Here is a 17795-nt window from a genome sequence, read left to right on the forward strand (position 1 = left end):
GTCCCTGCACGCCCTGCGGGGAAGCTCTGCGGAGACCAGGGGGGGTGCGCAGCCGAGCGGGGGGCCCAGACTAGCGGGGGATGCAGACTGAGGGGGAGCAGCCTAGCAGGGGGTGCAGACAAGCAGAGCGGGGACTCGGCACCCAGACCACCCGCCGGTATGTGGGTTCTGATGCACTCTGAGGCCTTTGACGAGACGCTCTGACTTCTTGTGACCCAATATTCCTTCTCCTCACAAAACATCTTAGATGCATCCATGACCAGGGATGACCCCCCTGATCCACACTTGCACGCTTTAATTAGGAACCCACATGTTTTTAAGACCTTAAAATTCTGAAAATAAGAACCTTCATGCACGTGTGATACTTCTGAAATGTATACTGAGGCTTATCTCATGGTAACAATGCTGAGATCTCAAGAGGTACCTAATCACGTGACAAAAACAAATTTTAAGAAGTTGTGAGACAGTTCACAGAATCAGCAAGTATCGGCATAAAGCGAAACAAGTGCATAGTGCGAATCATGTCTCCCGTTCCCCTCGGCAGGGACCCGGCACCTGGCCGCACCTTGGCCTTCGGCGTGGCCCGGACGGTCCAGATGCAGTCCACCGCCTGGCCGGGCTTCGTCTTGTCCTCCTGCTCCACCTGGCTGGAGCGCACGATCCCGTCGGCCCCCGAGAGCTCGAACTGGCAGTCTGCAAGCGACAGAGGGACACGGTCAAGGGGAAGGGAGACCGGTGGGAAGCGGCGTGAGGAAAAAGAGGTAATATACTAAACCTGGGATGGGGTTTAAAATACCTCCTAGGTACGTAAAGTCTGGATCTGAAACAGAAAAAAAGCAGAAGGTCATTAGCATTCGGAGACACAGTGCTGGTCACTTTAAGCTTCAATGTCTTACGTTACGGCTAACGGTGCGTGTGGTGACAACGCAAGGAAGAGCTTTCTGCTTACAGACCGGGGAGCACTGGTTACTATGAGCAACTCCGGATACTGACGGATAGGATGAATGTTTTTTTCTAAAGATGTTATTTATTTACTTTTAGAGACAGGGGAAGGGAGAGACAAAGAGAGAAGGAGAAACACTGATTGGTTGCCTCTTAAACTCGACCCAGCTGGGGACTGAACCTGCAACCCAGGCACGTGCCCTGACCGGGAATTGAACTGGTGACCTTTTGCTTCGTGGAATTGTGCTCCAACCAACTAGGCCACACCGGCCAGGGCGGAATCAGTGTTTTTAAGTGATGACGTGTATACTTTTGATCCCATCCTGAATTAATAACTTATTTTTGCTTCCTGAAAACCCCCTACTCCGTCAGCGGCGGTAGGCAGCCCACGGCGGGCGGATGAACACAGTGTGGTCCATACGATACGATGAGTATGATTGGTATTCAGCCTTAAAGAGGAATGGCATTGTAGCATACGCGACAGTGTGCAGGAACCCTGGAGCCCTGCTCGGTGGCACAGACCAGACGCTACAGGCAGACCCTGTGGGACCGCACTCACGTGACATGCCTGGACTGGCCCGGTGCAGAGACCCCGAGTCCCAGGGCTGGGGAGGGGAGGGGCGGGGACTGGGGACGGGTGTTTCAAGGGAACAGAGTTCCAGCTTGGGATGACCAAACCGTTCTGCACGGGAGTCCAGTGGTCGTGGTGGCCACCCAACACTGTGGACATACTTAATGCCAATGACTCGTATGCTCTCGAAGGGTTAGAATGATACATTTTACGTTCTGCTATTGCCTAGCGGCAGGGGAAGGAAGATGACCGGGTGGTATGCAGGGTCTTCTGCCCTGTGAAGCAGTTCGCAGGAGACTGGGAATACCAGTTTATGTTAAAACAACTGATTTAATTAAATTGTCAGAGTTTGGTTTTAGTTTTAATCCTCACCTGATGACACGTTTATTGATTTTAGGGAGAGAGGGAGAGAGAAACATCCATTGGTTGCCTCCTGTATGTACCCCAAGTGGGGACTGAACCCGCAACCTAGCTATATAGTGCCCTGACCGGGAATTGAACCCACAGTCTTTCCGTGCATGGGACGATGCTCAACCAACTGAGCCAGGTCGGCCAGGGGGTCGCTTTGATTTTTATGAACTAAATCCAATGAACTGCAGTAGGTGATACTTGAGTGTCAAAAACGCCTGTCAGGAAATCCTGCCCATGAATCAGATCTTTGCAAATATAGATAGAAAACAATGGCCTTACTTATTTGGACAGTGATTTAAAATATTAAACAGAATCAGGCAACTTTATACGTAAAAATTTTTGCTTTGAAGAAAAGTAGCTCTTGCTCTCTGTGAGCTGTCTGTCTGTATCAGGAGAGCAGCCTTCCGCGGCTCGCAGTTAAAATGTAACCAAATTAGAACAAAGTGCTCAGGACCTCCACACTGCATCACCTTGCATTTGCACTTCACAGTGTTTCCCGGTCTGACATACATCATGTTCAATGTCATGCTAATGAGAGCGGTGTCAGGAGGACAAGGTGCTATTCAGGTTTACAAATGAGCACGAAAGGGGATCGGAGAGACGAGGGTTTTCTCAGGTCGAATTGGCGGCCGAGCCGGGGCCCGATCCGATTCTCTGCACGCACGCACGGTTCTTCTCCCTCTGCCCCGTGGGGGAGGATGCCATCACCCTACCACCGAGAGAAAAGAACACCACGTCGCAATAAATAGGCAACACATAACTAGCTGAATCATGGCTGTCTAGTTAAAATCATATTTATAAGATATATTTTGTCTAGGAACTGGTAAATCTGGAAGAAGCCTACTAACAATGATGGGAAATTAGTTTAAAAAAAAAGAAAGACATTCCTAAGCTGCCGGCGATGTCTGTTGAGACGGGCTCCTCACGGATTGCCGCCTCCTGGCGAGGCCTGTCCGGAAAGTGACCAGCCATGGACGGTGAAAAACAGGCATTTAGTGAAGACGATGATGCCAGGTACAAGCAGCAGTGTGCACAGTGACGCCTCGGTCCCCTCCAAAGCAGGCACCTGGGGACCTCACAGGTCTCCCAATGGCCATCAGCAGCTCTGTCGTATTTTCCTGAAACTCACCTCCAGTCTGGAATCTCTTCCCTTTCAAAGGCGATTTTAGTTCTGGGAAAAGCCAGAACTCACAGGGCACCACATGTGGGCTGTAGGGGGGCTGAGTCACCTGGGCGATTTGATGCTTCACCAAAACGCTGCACATGAGACGTGACGCATGAGCAGATGCGCTGTCGTGATGAGGCTGCCGATCACCGGTTGCCCATAGCTGCGGCCTTCTGAGTCAGCCGAATCCTTCCCGTGGAGGACTGCGCAATGGAGTCCTCCATGCATCCATGGAGGATGCAGGTCTGTTGCTCTGCACCCTGGGTGGCAGACACAAGGCCTGCGGGTCCTCCACCTTGTTTTATCTGGCCGAACACACCTTGTTTCTCCCCGGCGGCAGCGCCGAGCTCTTGCTTAACTGCTAAGGTGCAGTTACATGCATACGGTCCTGAAATGACATTCGGCCCTCTGAAGGCGACCATGAGGCTGATGTGGCCCCCGGTGACAATGAGTCTGACACCCCTGTTCCATACACTCGGTCATCTTGAATGCGACGGCCACACAGTACACTTGCTCACTCAACAGGTGTCTCCCGCCCCCGCTGACCAGTGCAGCGCAGCCGACACTGTCCACACACACGCATTCCAGCCCCCTCTCCTCGGCTGCCGGTGACACCGAGGCTGTGCAGACCGTTCTCGTTGTGCTGGCCACGGCGGACTCTCTCAGGACAGCCCCCGTACGTGTGTGACCAGGCTCATTCTGGGGGTGTCAGCGCAGTGGGGACCATGCCCGAGAACGCCTGCCTACCCGGGAGGAATTGTGGTGTGTGCCCGAGGGCCTCTACCATTCTCATCCCAATGCTGTTGGAAACTTCACTGTCTCTTTGACATCTGTCTGCAAAAGAGCTGGGGTGTCTCGGTCCCCCATCGCTGGGCGGGGTGCACTGAGTCAGAGAGCAGCCTCTGAGATGGGATCTCAGCGAAGCCCCAGACTCCCCTCCTGCTGTTTTCAATATGGGATCTAATGACCGAGCTAAAGGATAAGCAGCTTTAGCAGCTTTAGCAAGAATCTAGCACCCAGTTACACACAATCAACTACGTATTAAAATCAGTTTCTCCTAGCTGGTGTGGCTCAGTTGGTTGGAGCATCATCCTGTAAACCAGAAGGTTGTGGGTTCGATTCCCAGTCAGGGTACATACCTGGGTTGCGGGTTTGGTCCCCAGTTGGGGCGCATGTGATCAATGTTTCTCTCTCGCGTGGATTTTTCTCACTCTCCCCCCCGCCCCTTGCTCTAAAATCAATAGGCACGTCCTTGTCCTCAAGTGAGGATGAAAGGAAGGAAGGGAGGGAGAAAGTCTTAAAATATCTGCCATATGCTAAGTGTGCTAATTGCTAAAATAGGTTCTGCGGTGTCATTAAAGATCCTGAGGCAGTTTAGACTAGCAATTTTTTCACTAGGGCAGGTGGGTGCATGGAGGTCCTACCTACATTTTCCAGTGAAGTTCTTTAAGGCGCCTGCTTGTGATTTTTAAACATCTGTCTTTCCTGTAGTAAAACATATACATGACGTTTACCCTTTAACCATGTTGAAGAGGGCAGGTCGGTGGAAGTAAGTGCACCTGCCACGCTGTGCTGCCCACACCCATCATCCACTTATGCAAAAGTTAAAGGCATTTTTAATGTGATCCAGCAGTTGTGTTGCTTGGTTAAAACCTTCTCCACCCCAAAACACAAACATGGATGTTTACAGCAGGCTTATTCATAACTGTTAAAACTTAGGAGCAACCGAGATGTCCTACAACAGAATGGATAAACACGCTGGCCCACCCAGGCGATGGGACAGCCTTTGGTGTTATACGTAAGGAGGAACTGTAAACACACATTACTGAGTGAGAGAGGGCCACACCCTGTGTGATTCCAGCCCCACGACCTTCCGGAAAGGGCGGGGAAAACCAGCGGCTGCCTGGGGCTGGGCCGGAGGATCAAGAGGTGAGCACAGGGGTGTTCAGGGCGGTGAAGCCCCTCTGTGCGCTGACGGAATCCCCCAGGACACCCACCAGGTTGTAACAATTGCAGTGAAACTGCTATGAACAGCCACATGCAGGTTTTGTGTGGAGAATCTATCAGACAAAGTCTATCAGGTACATGTTAATTTGTGAAAATATTAGACTTTTGGCATTGAAAATCTAAGCAACACAGTGACACTTACAATTCCTATAATACGTTTAAGTCAAGGAAGAAAATGTTGAGTATGCTGCCCTGGCTGGTGTGGCTCAGTGGACTGAGTGCAGGCCTGTGAACCAAAGGGTCGCTGGTTCAATTCCCAGCCAGGGCACATGCCTAGGATGCGGGCCAGGTCCCCAGTAGGGGGCGCATGAGAGGCAACCACACATTGATGTTTCTCTCCCTCTCTTTCTCCCTCCCTTCCTCTCTCTCTAAAATTACTAAATAAAATCTTTTAAAAAAAAGTTGAGTATGCTGTTCAGGCCAAAACAAACAAAACAAAACAAAAAACCCCACAGGTAATACACCTGTATGTACACAAAACAAACAAGACAAGGAGGTACGGAAAACACCCGAAGGGACGCTCCCGGAACTGCTAGCCCCGGTGTTTTTATGTAGAGAGAGTGGTTACACTGTGGTCATTTTCTTTTCTTCGTTCGGATGTTTTCATTTCTTTCAAATAACAAATCTCTTGCACGGAAGCCTCAATAAAAGCAGAAGGATTGCAGGCTGGTTACACTGCATTACTTTGTCTCCTTGCCACGGCAACAGTGTATCTGTGTGTTTCCATTAGGGACCCGTGTGCTTGCACAGCGCCAGCCCGAGGCCTCCCGGTTCTCCCCATTCAAGGGCCAACGCGACCCAGTTCTCCCTTCCGCAGCCTTCGGGCGCAACGCGCAGAGGGGCCTACTCAGCGGGCGGGCGGGCGGGACGGCTCCTCACCTGGAATGAAGGAGTACTTGGCGCGAAACCCCATGCCCTCGAGCTCTTCGTCGGAACTGAACTTGACCCACATGAACCTCCCGGTGGATCGGATCAGCGGGGGGCTCCTCACGCCGCAGAACCGGTCGATGAGCGGGGAGAAGCCGAAGGGCCCGTCCCGGACCTCCAGGTGGTCGAACCGACACTCGAAGGACGGCTCTATGTAGAAGTGCTCGTCGAAGGTCAGCTCTATCCTCTGGCGCGGGGCAGCTGGAAGACAGGGGTGAGCGGGTCAGGGCAGCGCGCACAGGGAGGAGGAGCGGGGTCAAAGCCACGGGCTGCCGCTCGGACCGCTTCCCGGCCGGGCACTGTAGCGAGATGTTACGCATTCAATTCATAATCGATGTTTATTTTATGCGAATAATAATGGTACCTTGTGGACCTATAGCAGTCTTTCCCTTTGGCCTATGCTATTCATGAAACTAGTGCAATGTCTTCAACTGATTAAAATGATAGTCCAGCCCTGGCTGGTGTGGCTCAGTGGATTGAGTGCCCTGCCTGTGAACCAGGGGGTTGCTGGTTCGATTCCCAGGCGGGGCACAGGCCTGGGTTGTGGGTCAGGTTCCCAGTAGGGGGTGTGAGAGAGGCAGCCACACACTGATGTTTCTCTCCCTCTCTTTCTCCCTCCCTTTCCTAAGATTAAATAAATACAATCTTAAAAAAAAATTACACTCCAAAAGCTAATGCTTGGTTGATGAGGTACAATGCACCACAATGCACAGAAAAACAGAAGAAATGAAAGGAACTAATGTAATTATGGGCATGGATTTGCATAAAAGCCCAATAAGAGATGCCAATTAAGTTTCTTATCAGAGAAACTTCTCATAGACACTGATGCATGTAGATAAATTATATCTCAAGAGATTCAAAATTCCTACATTATTCTAACTCTAATCTTGTTAATGTGTTCAGCATTCAGGAATATTTACAATTACTAGAGTTCAATTCAAATACACGTTCAATTTTGTTCAAATTGGCTTAAATGGGTCGTTTCGCCAGCGCATTGCGTCTCCCCATGAAGCGCAAGTCTCCAAGTGAAAGGCAGAACTTGGCCACGCACCTTCCAGAACGTAGATGCACTCCTTGTTGGGCGGGTAGGAGTCGGGGTAGCTGGGGGACGCGAAGTGCCCTCCGTTGCTGGTTCGGACCCAGACGCCACACTGGGTGGCGGGGAGGTGCCTCATCCCGATGTTCTGTCCATCTTAGGGAGACACAGCAGACCTGAGAGTCGCAGCACGAGAGGACGGGGCCCCTCCCTGAACCCCAGAGCTTCCCGAAGGACCGCCCCCTGTTAGACACACACGTGTACACGTGCACACACACACGCACACACACACACACACACACACACATCCACAGAAGAGACGGGCGTGAGCCTGGGCAGCCTCTGCTCGGAGACCCCCGGGAGGCAAGTCCTCAGACCCCGCAGGGGCCCAACCACGTGGGAGAAGCCGCAAAGTCGGCAAAACGATAAAACTCAGGTCCCACATGACATGAAAAGGGTCCCAGGAGCTCAGTCTAACACAACGTCCAATCGGATCCGAGGCTTCCGAGGGGGTTTAAAGACCGTAGACTGGACCCACACATTTCACTCCGACTTTGCTTCCTCCAAGTCGGCTCGAACAACGACACGGGGTTCTCTCCCAAGGGCATAAACCCCCAAGGGGCAGGCGGCGGCGGCGAGCAGCGGCAGCAGCCCCCAGTCCAGGGTCTGGACAGGGGGAAGGGGGGGTGGGGCGTGGGGACGGCAGAGAGGTGGGGCTTTCTGAGACACGCGGCTCCGTTCCAGTCTAGTTAGAGTCCGCCTGGGTTCTAACGCCTCCCCACACCGCCGGGACTTGTGGCTCTTCCGCCACATCAGAAATGAGAGGCTTTCCTGGGAGGGTGACTGACACAGGGTGACCGGGCGAGACGGCACCGGGCGTGGCTGCGGGTGGCCACGCTGGACAGGGCAGTGAGGTCAGTGCCGACCCACTGACCGACACCCCCCTCCCCCACGGCTCCGCAGAGGCTCCACGCAGGAGACGGGAAGCCCTTCCCTCCCTGGGGGCTCAGTGAGCCCAAAGGAGAAGACCCAGTGGCACAGATGCAGGGGCGGGGCCCCGCTGTCACTCGCCAGGTTGCAGGGGGCAGCCCCCGACCACTCCTGCAGACAGGGGGGGGGGGGGGGGGAGATGGAATTCTTGCTCCATGTATTCACGCATCACTGGGTGATGCCTGTCTGTGCCCCGGCTGGGGATCGAACCCCCCACCTTGGCGTATCGGGGTGATGCTCTAACCAACTGAGCCACCCGGCCAGGGCCGGCAGTGGTAGATTTTAGTGCTTCTCTCGTACATACGGGCAGACAGCCAAAGGTCACGAGACATTCAAGGAAAGCCTCTAATAGGAAAAACAGATAATACACGAACAAACAAAGAAGCAACACCAAGGAAACGAAGATTACGTACAGAAATGTTACAACAACAAAGACACACAGTGACGGCCACACCACACAGAACCACCCTCTCCTGCCCTCAGACAACGGGAGAGCACGCCCACAAAACCAGGGCGAGGACACGGGGAGCCTATAAAAGAGAGGGGGTGCAAGCACCAGCAGGAGGGGGTGCAGAGGTCTGCCCGCCGGGGCCCAGCCTGGTCGGGCCGGCCGCCTGTGATTCCAGGTGACATTTTCCTGGACCAGGTCCACGTCCACTCAGGGGCCCACTGTCGGCGGCTCTCACAGGATGGCAGCAGAGGAGAGGGAAGGAGAAGGGAGGGACGCATTTCCCGCATGGAAAGACGACCTTTTCAGGCTGGACATGCCCGCTGAGCGTCCTAGAGTAAGTCCCCGGCTCAGACGTAGCCGGAACGAGGGCGTGATGGCGGGGAGACGGGGTGCAGACTGGGAAGGACTGCATGCCCAGAGAGGGGAGTAGCAGGGAGGGGCCGGCGAGCCCTGTCCCCACCTCCCACCTTGGGGGGAGTCGTCCCCTGCAGCTGCCCCCGGAGTGACGAAGAAGTGGCAGGAAGCACCTTGCTTAGAAACAGGCAGGGAAACGCCCAGAGTCACCCCCAACCGTGGGCGTGGACGGCCAGCCTCTGGAGGGGACCTGGGTGAAGGCGGGGCGGGGCGGGGCACCGCGTCTTCCTGGCTGACCGTGGGGAACGCTCGGATTTTTGTCCTGTGCGCCCACAACTTGGATGGACAGGAGCAGCTAAATGAGGTTATACCAGAAGTCACTCGGCCCTCCCGTGAACGTCCGGTTCAGAAACCACACTCTCGGGTCCTCTTTCATAAACAAGGGGACAGCGTGACCGGGTCCGCGGGGCTTTGAACAAGACGCCGGTGGAAACGCGCCGCTTGCCAAAAGCGTGGGGAACGGGGTCTGCCTTTTTGCTCAGCGATGAAGCACCCACCCCACGCAGCTTTCGGACAAAAGCTGAGGTGTGCTCGGGGCTCCCGGTGACGCTGGTTTGGGAGGTTTCTCCGGGCGGACTTCACCTTGACCATGCACTCGAGGGAGCTGCAGCGGGACCGAGCTGCAGTGGGACCCAGCTACGCGGGGGCGGACAGCTGGACAGAGTGAGCCTGAGGCCATTGAACCCCCCCCCCCCGCCAGGAGGACAGAACCAGCCCCCCAAAGCCGCAGCCCTTCCAGATAAGCCTCCCCCGCCACCCCGGACGTGCCCGGGGTCCCCGCCAGCGCCGTACCTTGCGTCTTCTGGGCCACGGCGATCCCTTCCACCACCAGCACGGTAACCAGCAACACTGCGGGGACAGCATAGAAGCAGAGAAGCACAGTTAGGGAGCCGAGCCCACGTCACGTCTGACTCAGTGTGCAGGGAGGCTGGGACGGCAGAGCACGAGGAGTCAGAACCACTGTTTCCTGCCAACGCCCACTGTGAGGGTTTCAAGGGCTCAGCGTCACGTGCTGGTTGACTCTTCGGTGCTTAAGACAACCCGAGAAAAACAGGCTGGAAACAGTTGTGCAAGCCCCGAGCCCACACGGCGTGCAAAGTGTTTGTCAGCTTACGACGGGTTAAAGGAATGCACGCTTTTTTCACGACTAGTGTGCAGACCCCGATTATTCTCGTATGGACTCCCCTCCACCCCGAAGAGCCCGCAGGCGTCACGGCCAGGCTGTGCCGCGCAGCACGCCAGGACACCTTCCGGGAGACGGCCCGGCTGTTGGGGACATGTGTACCTCACACGGAAGGAAGGGGGCAGCAGTCTCCTGGAGACGGGGCCGGCGTGCTCCAGCGGTGCCTGCCAGGCTGAGCCCCGTGCCACAAGGGCTAGAGAGGGCAGGGAACAAAGCTCTCCCCCCCCAACTCAGATCGAAGATTTCTGAGACCCAATCAACGCCGTGATGAATTTTATGCGTTTTGAAGATTCTTTTAAATGTCTTATTTTTATGAACAGTGTGCACTGGTCTCTTTTATGATGGGTCTGAACGGTAATCCCGCTACCTGCCAGCCTGCCCCGAAGTCCGGGCTGGACTGGAGATGCCCTGATTCGTCGGGTCGAGGAGCACTTGCAGACAGCGGGCCCCGGGGACACACGATGTGGACCGCAGGGGTCGGGTGGGACCAGGCCGGGGTTCCAGGTTTGCCGCACCCCAGCGGCGGGGCCTGTGAGCCTGGTTTTCTTGCTATGCAAACGTGTGTGGGGGGGTGTTACCCTAATATCTCGAACCCTGTAAGGTGCTCATGAAGATGAATAGAATGATACGCCCTGGCTGGCGTAGCTCAGTGGATTGAGCGTGGGCTGCGAACCAAAGTGTCGCAGGTTCGATTCCCAGTCAGGGCACATGCCTGGGTTGCAGGCCATGACCCCCAGCAACCGCACATTGGTGTTTCTCTCTCTCTCTTTCTCCCTCCCTTCCCTCTCTGAAAACAAGTAAATAAAATCTAAAAAAAAAAAGACGAACAGGACGATGCTGCACGCGGCACTTTTTGAGGGCGAGGCACTGCGGGAAGACGGGAGGCGTTGGGACAGCCGCCCCCTGACGGAGCCAGGCCGCCGCCCTCGGAGCCGCCGTCCAGTGTGAGGGACAGAGGGGTCAGCGTTCCCGCAGAACGAGAGACGGAGGCAGAGGAGGGCCCGTGCGGTCCGCTGCGGCTGGAGACGAACAGGGTGGGGACAATGCAGGAAGAGGCGCACAACCTGGCTGGGCCTCCAGGGACACGGGTCCGGGAGGGGGAGAAAGCACCGGCTTAGACCCAGGCAGCGGCGCGGGCACTCGGGGGAGTGAGCGGGCCGAGGGAGGCGGCTGGAAGGGGCCCGGGAGACCCGGCGTAGGGGCGCTGGGTGCCGCGCCGCAGAGCTCGGACTCCTGCCCCTCAGGAGCAGCCACTGAGGGTCTGTGAACGAGAGCGACATCGGCGGTGGTCCGGACGGCGGGGCGGAGTCTGTGAGGGTGAGGAGAGGAGAGGAAGTCCCGTGGGGAGGGGACGCCCAGGTGACAAGGTCTCGGGCAGGGCGGTGGTGGCAGACACGGCGAGTGTGTAACACGATTCAGATGCAGAGTCCGATGAAGTCGGCGCGGGACAGGAGGGAGGGGCGAGGCGGCTGGCCGGGTCACAGGAGGTGGCGCTCCACCATGCACTCCACCGTGCACCCCAAGTGTCCACCCCCAAAGTCACCAGCGGGCCCAGGCAGTCCTCGCCATTCAGCTGTTAATATCTTATAACCCAACCCCTTGTTCTCCTCATCTCTGGTCTCCTGCATCCCGGCGGACCTTTGTCCCTGACTTTTGTCTCCTCTCAGTGACTTTAAGGTCCCCTGTCTCCTTCTTCTGGTTGCCAGCGGTGTCAAAGATCCGTGTCCCGGAGCAACAACCCTGCCTTCACACTCCTCACAGCTTTGCGCTGCTCGGAGTTAGAGGAGTGGGATCTCGAAACATGCGTACGCTTAGGAACAGGAGATTTACGATCGAGAGGGACGCCCAGGGTCCCATCAGATCGCTGACGACCCAGTGGTATCAGTGTGTCTGGTTGGAGGACGCCAGCTCCCGGGGCTCACCGTTCAGACGACAGGAAACGGGCCGGAACCGTGTCCTCAGTGTCCTCTGCTCCTGAGTCCCAGGCTCAGCCCCTGGCCGGTCTCCGTATTTATAATTCACACGGTGTCAGCAAGCAACGCAAAGCCAGGCAGAGAGAGCGAGGAAGAAACCAACACGCTGAAGACCAGGAGAGACACAGCAAAACTACGGCAGGGAGATGAGCCTCGACAGGAAAACCCTACTCTGTAGTGACCGGTGAAGTGTGGGCCGAGCAAAATACCCGCTTTATGAAATCCACACAGAATGCACCAGGCAGGCAGGACAGTCGTCATGAAGCTAATGCTACAAGACCAAATGCACCTGCGTTTCTCTCCCACTTTCTGCAGAGGGCCGCTCATGGTTGTCTTTTTCCCCCCTGAGTTGGAAAAACCACTCACAACCCAGCCACACGCGCCGGGCCGGTCAACGCGAAACCTATGCACGAAGAACCGGGCCCAGTGGGCAGGGCGATGGAGGACAGAGCTGTGACGACCCGCCACTCTGACTCCTCATCGTGACAGTGTCCTCCCAGTCCTGTGACAGGGCCTCTGCAAACCCCTCGTTCTCCTCGGCTGGCTTGCCCCACGGCCACGCCTCACCCCGCCAGGACCGCGGGAAGGGCAGCCTTTATTCCGGACGACTGTGCGCTGGGCGGAAACCCAGAGAACTACCAGAGGGTCCAATGGAGGCGGGGAGGTGGCTGCTCCTGCCCCAGACACTTAGCCTGTCCTGCTCCCTGTTCCAGCAGCCAGGGATCCTTTCAAACAGACGTCAGACCCCACCACGGCCTTTCACTAATCGCTGGGTGGAGCCCCAATACACTGAGAGTAAATCCAGGCCCCGCCCCCCGGCTACAGAGGTCCTGGGAGGTCTGGGACCCGACCACCTGGACCTTCTGACAGCTACCCAAGCCACCCGGGCGTCTCTCCCCGGTCTCTCCAACAGACCAAGCCCTCTCCTGCCTCAGGGGTGAGCTCGCCTTCCGCCAAAACCTCTCTGCACAGCGGGCTCCTTCCTGCCGTTCGGGCCTTGGGGGGCCTTCCCGACTTCCGAAGAAGCTACCTGTTTCCGCTCCATCCTGTTTTATTATACAAGTAATTACCTATTCTTGTCACTTATGCTGGCTGCGTTTCCTCGTTGTTTCTCCGACTCTTCCTGCCAGAAAGGGGGCCTGGAGAGTCTGATTCACCACTGATGCCCTCCCAGGGGCCAGAAGGCTGCCTGAACCCCCACAGCCCTCAGGAAACTCCGGAGGAAGACAGGAGGGGCCTGAGTGTGACCCCAGGCGCGCCTCCTTGGCTGCGCCCAGGCCACACGGAGCAGAGAGGCCACCGCACCAGGCACAGGGGCACACCTCTCGGGTGACAGCCGCAGCCCCCATGAACCAGCTGCTTTCTGCCGGAGCACAAGCCGGGGGGCGGGGGAAGAAATGGTTCGTTTTTCTTCTCCGCTGCTCAGCCACTCACGCCTCTCGCTCGTCCCCAGCTGGCTCAGTCTGCCTTTGTCCCTGACTGGCCGCGCTTGTGTTAAGCACCTAAGTGGTGAACGTGAGGTCTGTAAAGTCTAGCGGGGGGACGCCAGAAAGCAGCCGCTGCCCACCAGGTCCCCTGGCTCCTTGCCCTTCTCCATAAGGAGAGCCGAGCAGAGGTAGTTCCGGCCGAGTCCACAGCGCGTCTCAGGCCGCGGAGACTTGCTTTGACTGGGGTACTGTTAGCCCTTTGTCCAGGAGCACGTGAACCATTAGAAAGGGGATCTAAGAAAACAATCTCATCGACAATGGCAACAGTGAAAAAAAATCCCTAGGAATAAATTTAAACAAGGATGTGAAAGACCTGTGCTCAGAAAATAATAAGGCGCTGAAGAAAGAAATTCAAGATACACGTAAGTGGAAGCCTGTATCGTTTTCATGGACGGGAAGAATTAACGTCACTAAAATGTCCATGTTACCCAAAGCCATCTATAGGTTCAAGGCAATTCCCTTCAAGATACCAATGGCGCAATTCACAGAACTAGAACGAATATTTAAAAAATTTATATGGAACCGCAAAAGACTCGGAATAGCCACAGAAATCTTGAGAAAGAAGAACACACTTGGAGGAATCATGCAACTTGATCATCTAACTATACTGCACGGCTGCAGTCATCAAAACAGCATGGTACTGGCACACACACACACACACACACACACAGGCCAATGGACCAGAACAGAGAATCCAGAAGTAAACCCACACCTTTATTTCAACTAATACTTGACAAAGGAGGCAAACGTATAGAATGGGGTAAAGATAAGTCTATTCAATAAATGGTGCTGGGGAAACTGGACAGATACGTGCAAAAAAATGAAACCAGACCAACTTCTTACACCATACACAAGAATAAACTCAAAATGGGTTAAAGGATTGAGTGTAAAAACGCCAGGTGGTACAAATCCTAGAAAAAAACATAGGCAACACAATCTTGGACGCTTCTCATAGCAGTATTTTTTTTCTGAGAGATCTCCTTGGGCGAGGGAGAGAAAAGGGAAAAGGAATAAATGGGACAACATCAAACTAAAAAGTTTTTGCACAGAAAAGGAGCCCACTGAGGAAATAAAAAGGCAGCCCCCTGAATGGAAGGGCATGTTCACCAACGATGCGTCTGACAAGGGGTTAATATCCACCATTTACAAAGAACTTAAAACAAACAACTTCAAAAACTCCCCAAATAAGCCAATTAAAAAAGAAATGGGCAAAGGACGTGAATAGACACTTCTTCAAAGATGGCCAACAGACACATAAAAAGATGCTCAGTGTCGCTAATCATCTGAGAAATGAAATGTCAAGCCACGATGAGATACCACCTCACACCTGTCAGAACGGCTGTCACCAGTAAGTCGGCAAACAGAACGTGCTGGCGAGGACGTGGAGGAAAGGGAAACTTCCTGCACCGTTGGCGGGAACGCAGGCTGGTGCGGCCGCCGTGGAAAGCAGGACGGAGCTTCCTCAAACAATTAAATGTGGATCTGCCGTATGACCCCGTGATCCCACTTCTGGGAATACACCCAAAGAAACCCGAAACACTAACTCAAAAGAACATAAGCACCCCTATGTTCACTGCAGCGTTATTTACAACAGCCAGGAGTTGGACGCAGCCCAAGTGCCCATGGGTAGACGCGTGGATAGGAAAGCTGTGGTCCGGTTCCACAGCGGAATACTGCTCAGCTGAGAGACAAGAAGGGAGTCTTGCCCTTTGCGACAGCACGGATGGACCTGCAGAGTAGCAGGCCCAGTGAAATAAGCCAGTTGGTAAAAAGACAAATACGACAGGATTTCACTTATAACTGGAATCTAATGAACAAAACAAACAAACCAAACAGAAACAGACTCACAGATCCAGAGGACAGACTGACAGCTGTCAGAGGGGGCAGGGGTGGGAGGGCTGGGTGGACAGGCGAAGGGTTAACAAAGGAAGAAAAAAACCCTCATGGACATGGAAAACAGTATCGTGAGGACCAGGGGGAAGGGGGTGGTGAGGGGGAGGAGGGTAAAGGGGGGGTAGATGGTGCCGGAAGGAGCCTTGACTTGCGGGGGTGGACACACTATATACAGATGATGCATTAACGATGTATATGCCTGAAACCTATAGCACTTTATTAACCAGGAAAGCTGTCACCCCAGTAGCTTTCCAGGACTGTACTTATTCCTGTGTAGTTTACTTTCCCAGGTAAGAGGCTGAAGCATAAAGGACAGGAGGTGATATTTGTCATGGTCTCACGTACATTTTTTCAAACATACTGCCAAGGGATATTTATGCCTTTTCACACCACAGATTTAACCCCAGTCCACACAGATTTCAATCTAACGGAGTCTAGCAGGGTTCTCCTGTGGCCAGTGTGCAGGATGAGCAAAGACGGAAAAACAATGAGTGATAGGCCTGATGTGAGCCTTCTCATGTGAGGACGCTGCTGGCCTGGAGTGATCCCAAACAATTCAGAGCCAGTTACTTAGTTGCAACAATCCGGGAAGGTTTAAAAAGCCTCGAGTTGCTCCTTTGTTCTCACTGCCGAAAGCAGCTGGGGAAGAGCCAGGCATTTAAAGAACTTACCTCCTTCCCTCCGGCTCTCACACTCGCAACAGCGGCCCACTGGTTTCAGAGCCTGCCGGCCGCAGCGACACACGCCAGGCTTCTAGTGGGTAATGCCTGTAATCATGCAAATGGCAAAAGCTGTTTCGGATAAGAACCTCTTCGGGTGGAAGCAATTCACCTGACGGGATACTTACAAGATACTTTTCCACATCCTGGTGCACACAGCGAATGGAAAAAGCCAGTGCTTTTAAAAGGCAATTTGTTAAAACTTGAAATATCAATTTCTGTATAGGTCACACATGCCTCTGGTTAAAAAATTCGAGCGATACAGGGGGGGGGTGTGGTGGTGTATTCACTGCGATCAGCAGGAGGCTGGGAAGCCTTCCCCCGGCTGTGCTCCGGAGGCTGGAAATGGGCTTTATTCCGCCTGAGTTGCAGAAGCAACTTTGTATCAGTCTTTGGGATCTGTACCTACATTTTAATCCAATGTATACACACAATTAATCTAACATACAGGGTCCGGCATAAATAATTCCTTTTTTCCTACTTAAAACCTTTTATTACAAAACCATAAGCATGTAATTCTGTAACATAGCAGTATCAAACGCAAGCAACCACATGCCATTTTAGGTCAAATGTTCCAACTGCTGTCCATCTCGTGCGAGACATCCATGCACCCCGCCAGCCACACTCAGCGGCGTGACTTCTGCCGCGCCCTGGAGATGCATTCGATCTATACGTGTCACTCTGGTTTCCGGGTGTCAGCAGATTTCCTGCTCAGGAGGCACGCGTGTGAATTTCCTGGTGGATACTTATATCCCCACCTTTGCAAGCACAGACACACGCATTTTAGAAGACTTAACGATCGACGGCTTGCTTTCTGACTAGCGAGCCTGGAACGACAGCAACCATGTAGCTTGAGCACGCAAAAAGCAGGGCGGGCTGGGCAACAGTAAAAAGAGAAAAGCCAGACGCTACATTGTTGCCACCGGAGCCGCGAGCCCAGCATCCCTTCCTGCAAGTGTAGCGACGGCGCGCGCTTCCGCACGTTGGCCAGAGAGGGCAGTGCTCGCTCGGGAGCCAGGCGCCGGCTGCCCCTTCGACATCCAGGAGTAAGGCCATCTGTCCTAGCCAGCTCAGCTTCCGCAAGTTCCGCAGGCAAAGCCGTGCAGCAAATCGAGGGACCTCTCCCCAGGGGGCCCCTTCCGGGGACTGTCACGAGGATGTTGATACACCCACCGCGGGAGGAGCGACGGAGAAAATTCCCAGAAGGAGCACTAGCAGACATGCTACTACTCTGAGTGTTTTATTGTGAACGAGTCCAGCGAAATCTTCGTTTCCAAGCCACGGCTATGTAATTGAGGAGTGACGACCGGAACAGCCACGGAATTCATTCCAGCGCTTTCAACTGTAGTAGAACGGGGGGAGGGGGGGGGGGTCACTAGGGACGCATGGGGTGATGGAGAAACAGCCCCGAGCCAGCGCGTTCCGGGTTACCTTCGCTCGAAACTGTGGTAGGAGTGCACAGCTGGGCCGCTAAACGCCTCCCATCCCACCACTGAAATCTGCATTCTGAGCTGAGGAATGTCTGAATGGAGCACCGCTCCGACCGAGACGGGAACGCAAAATCACACCGAGTTTTCTAATAAAACAAATTCAGAAAAAGGCGTTGGCATGGAGTGGGGGTGGGGG

At 54.4% G+C, this 17795-nt stretch overlaps 1 protein-coding gene across 2 annotated transcripts in view; it reads right to left on the reverse strand.

Moving 5' to 3' along the window:
• Positions 1-17795, reverse strand: part of NETO2 (neuropilin and tolloid like 2) — a 31351-nt gene that overhangs the window by 12615 nt on the left and 941 nt on the right. The window contains exons 2-6 of one of the 2 annotated variants that reach the window (XM_036013511.1): positions 9707-9763; positions 7075-7215; positions 5976-6224; positions 797-820; positions 566-693 (exon numbers count right to left, since the gene is read on the reverse strand). In XM_036013511.1, coding sequence (XP_035869404.1) covers positions 566-693; positions 797-820; positions 5976-6224; positions 7075-7215; positions 9707-9763 — 599 coding nt within the window. Of the gene's footprint in view, positions 1-565; positions 694-775; positions 821-5975; positions 6225-7074; positions 7216-9706; positions 9764-17795 lie in introns of both variants that reach the window. The other variant, XM_036013510.1, reaches the window with a different exon arrangement.

This window comes from Phyllostomus discolor, chromosome 12 (genome assembly GCF_004126475.2).
Source record: "Phyllostomus discolor isolate MPI-MPIP mPhyDis1 chromosome 12, mPhyDis1.pri.v3, whole genome shotgun sequence".
Classification (NCBI taxonomy): domain Eukaryota; kingdom Metazoa; phylum Chordata; class Mammalia; order Chiroptera; family Phyllostomidae; genus Phyllostomus; species Phyllostomus discolor.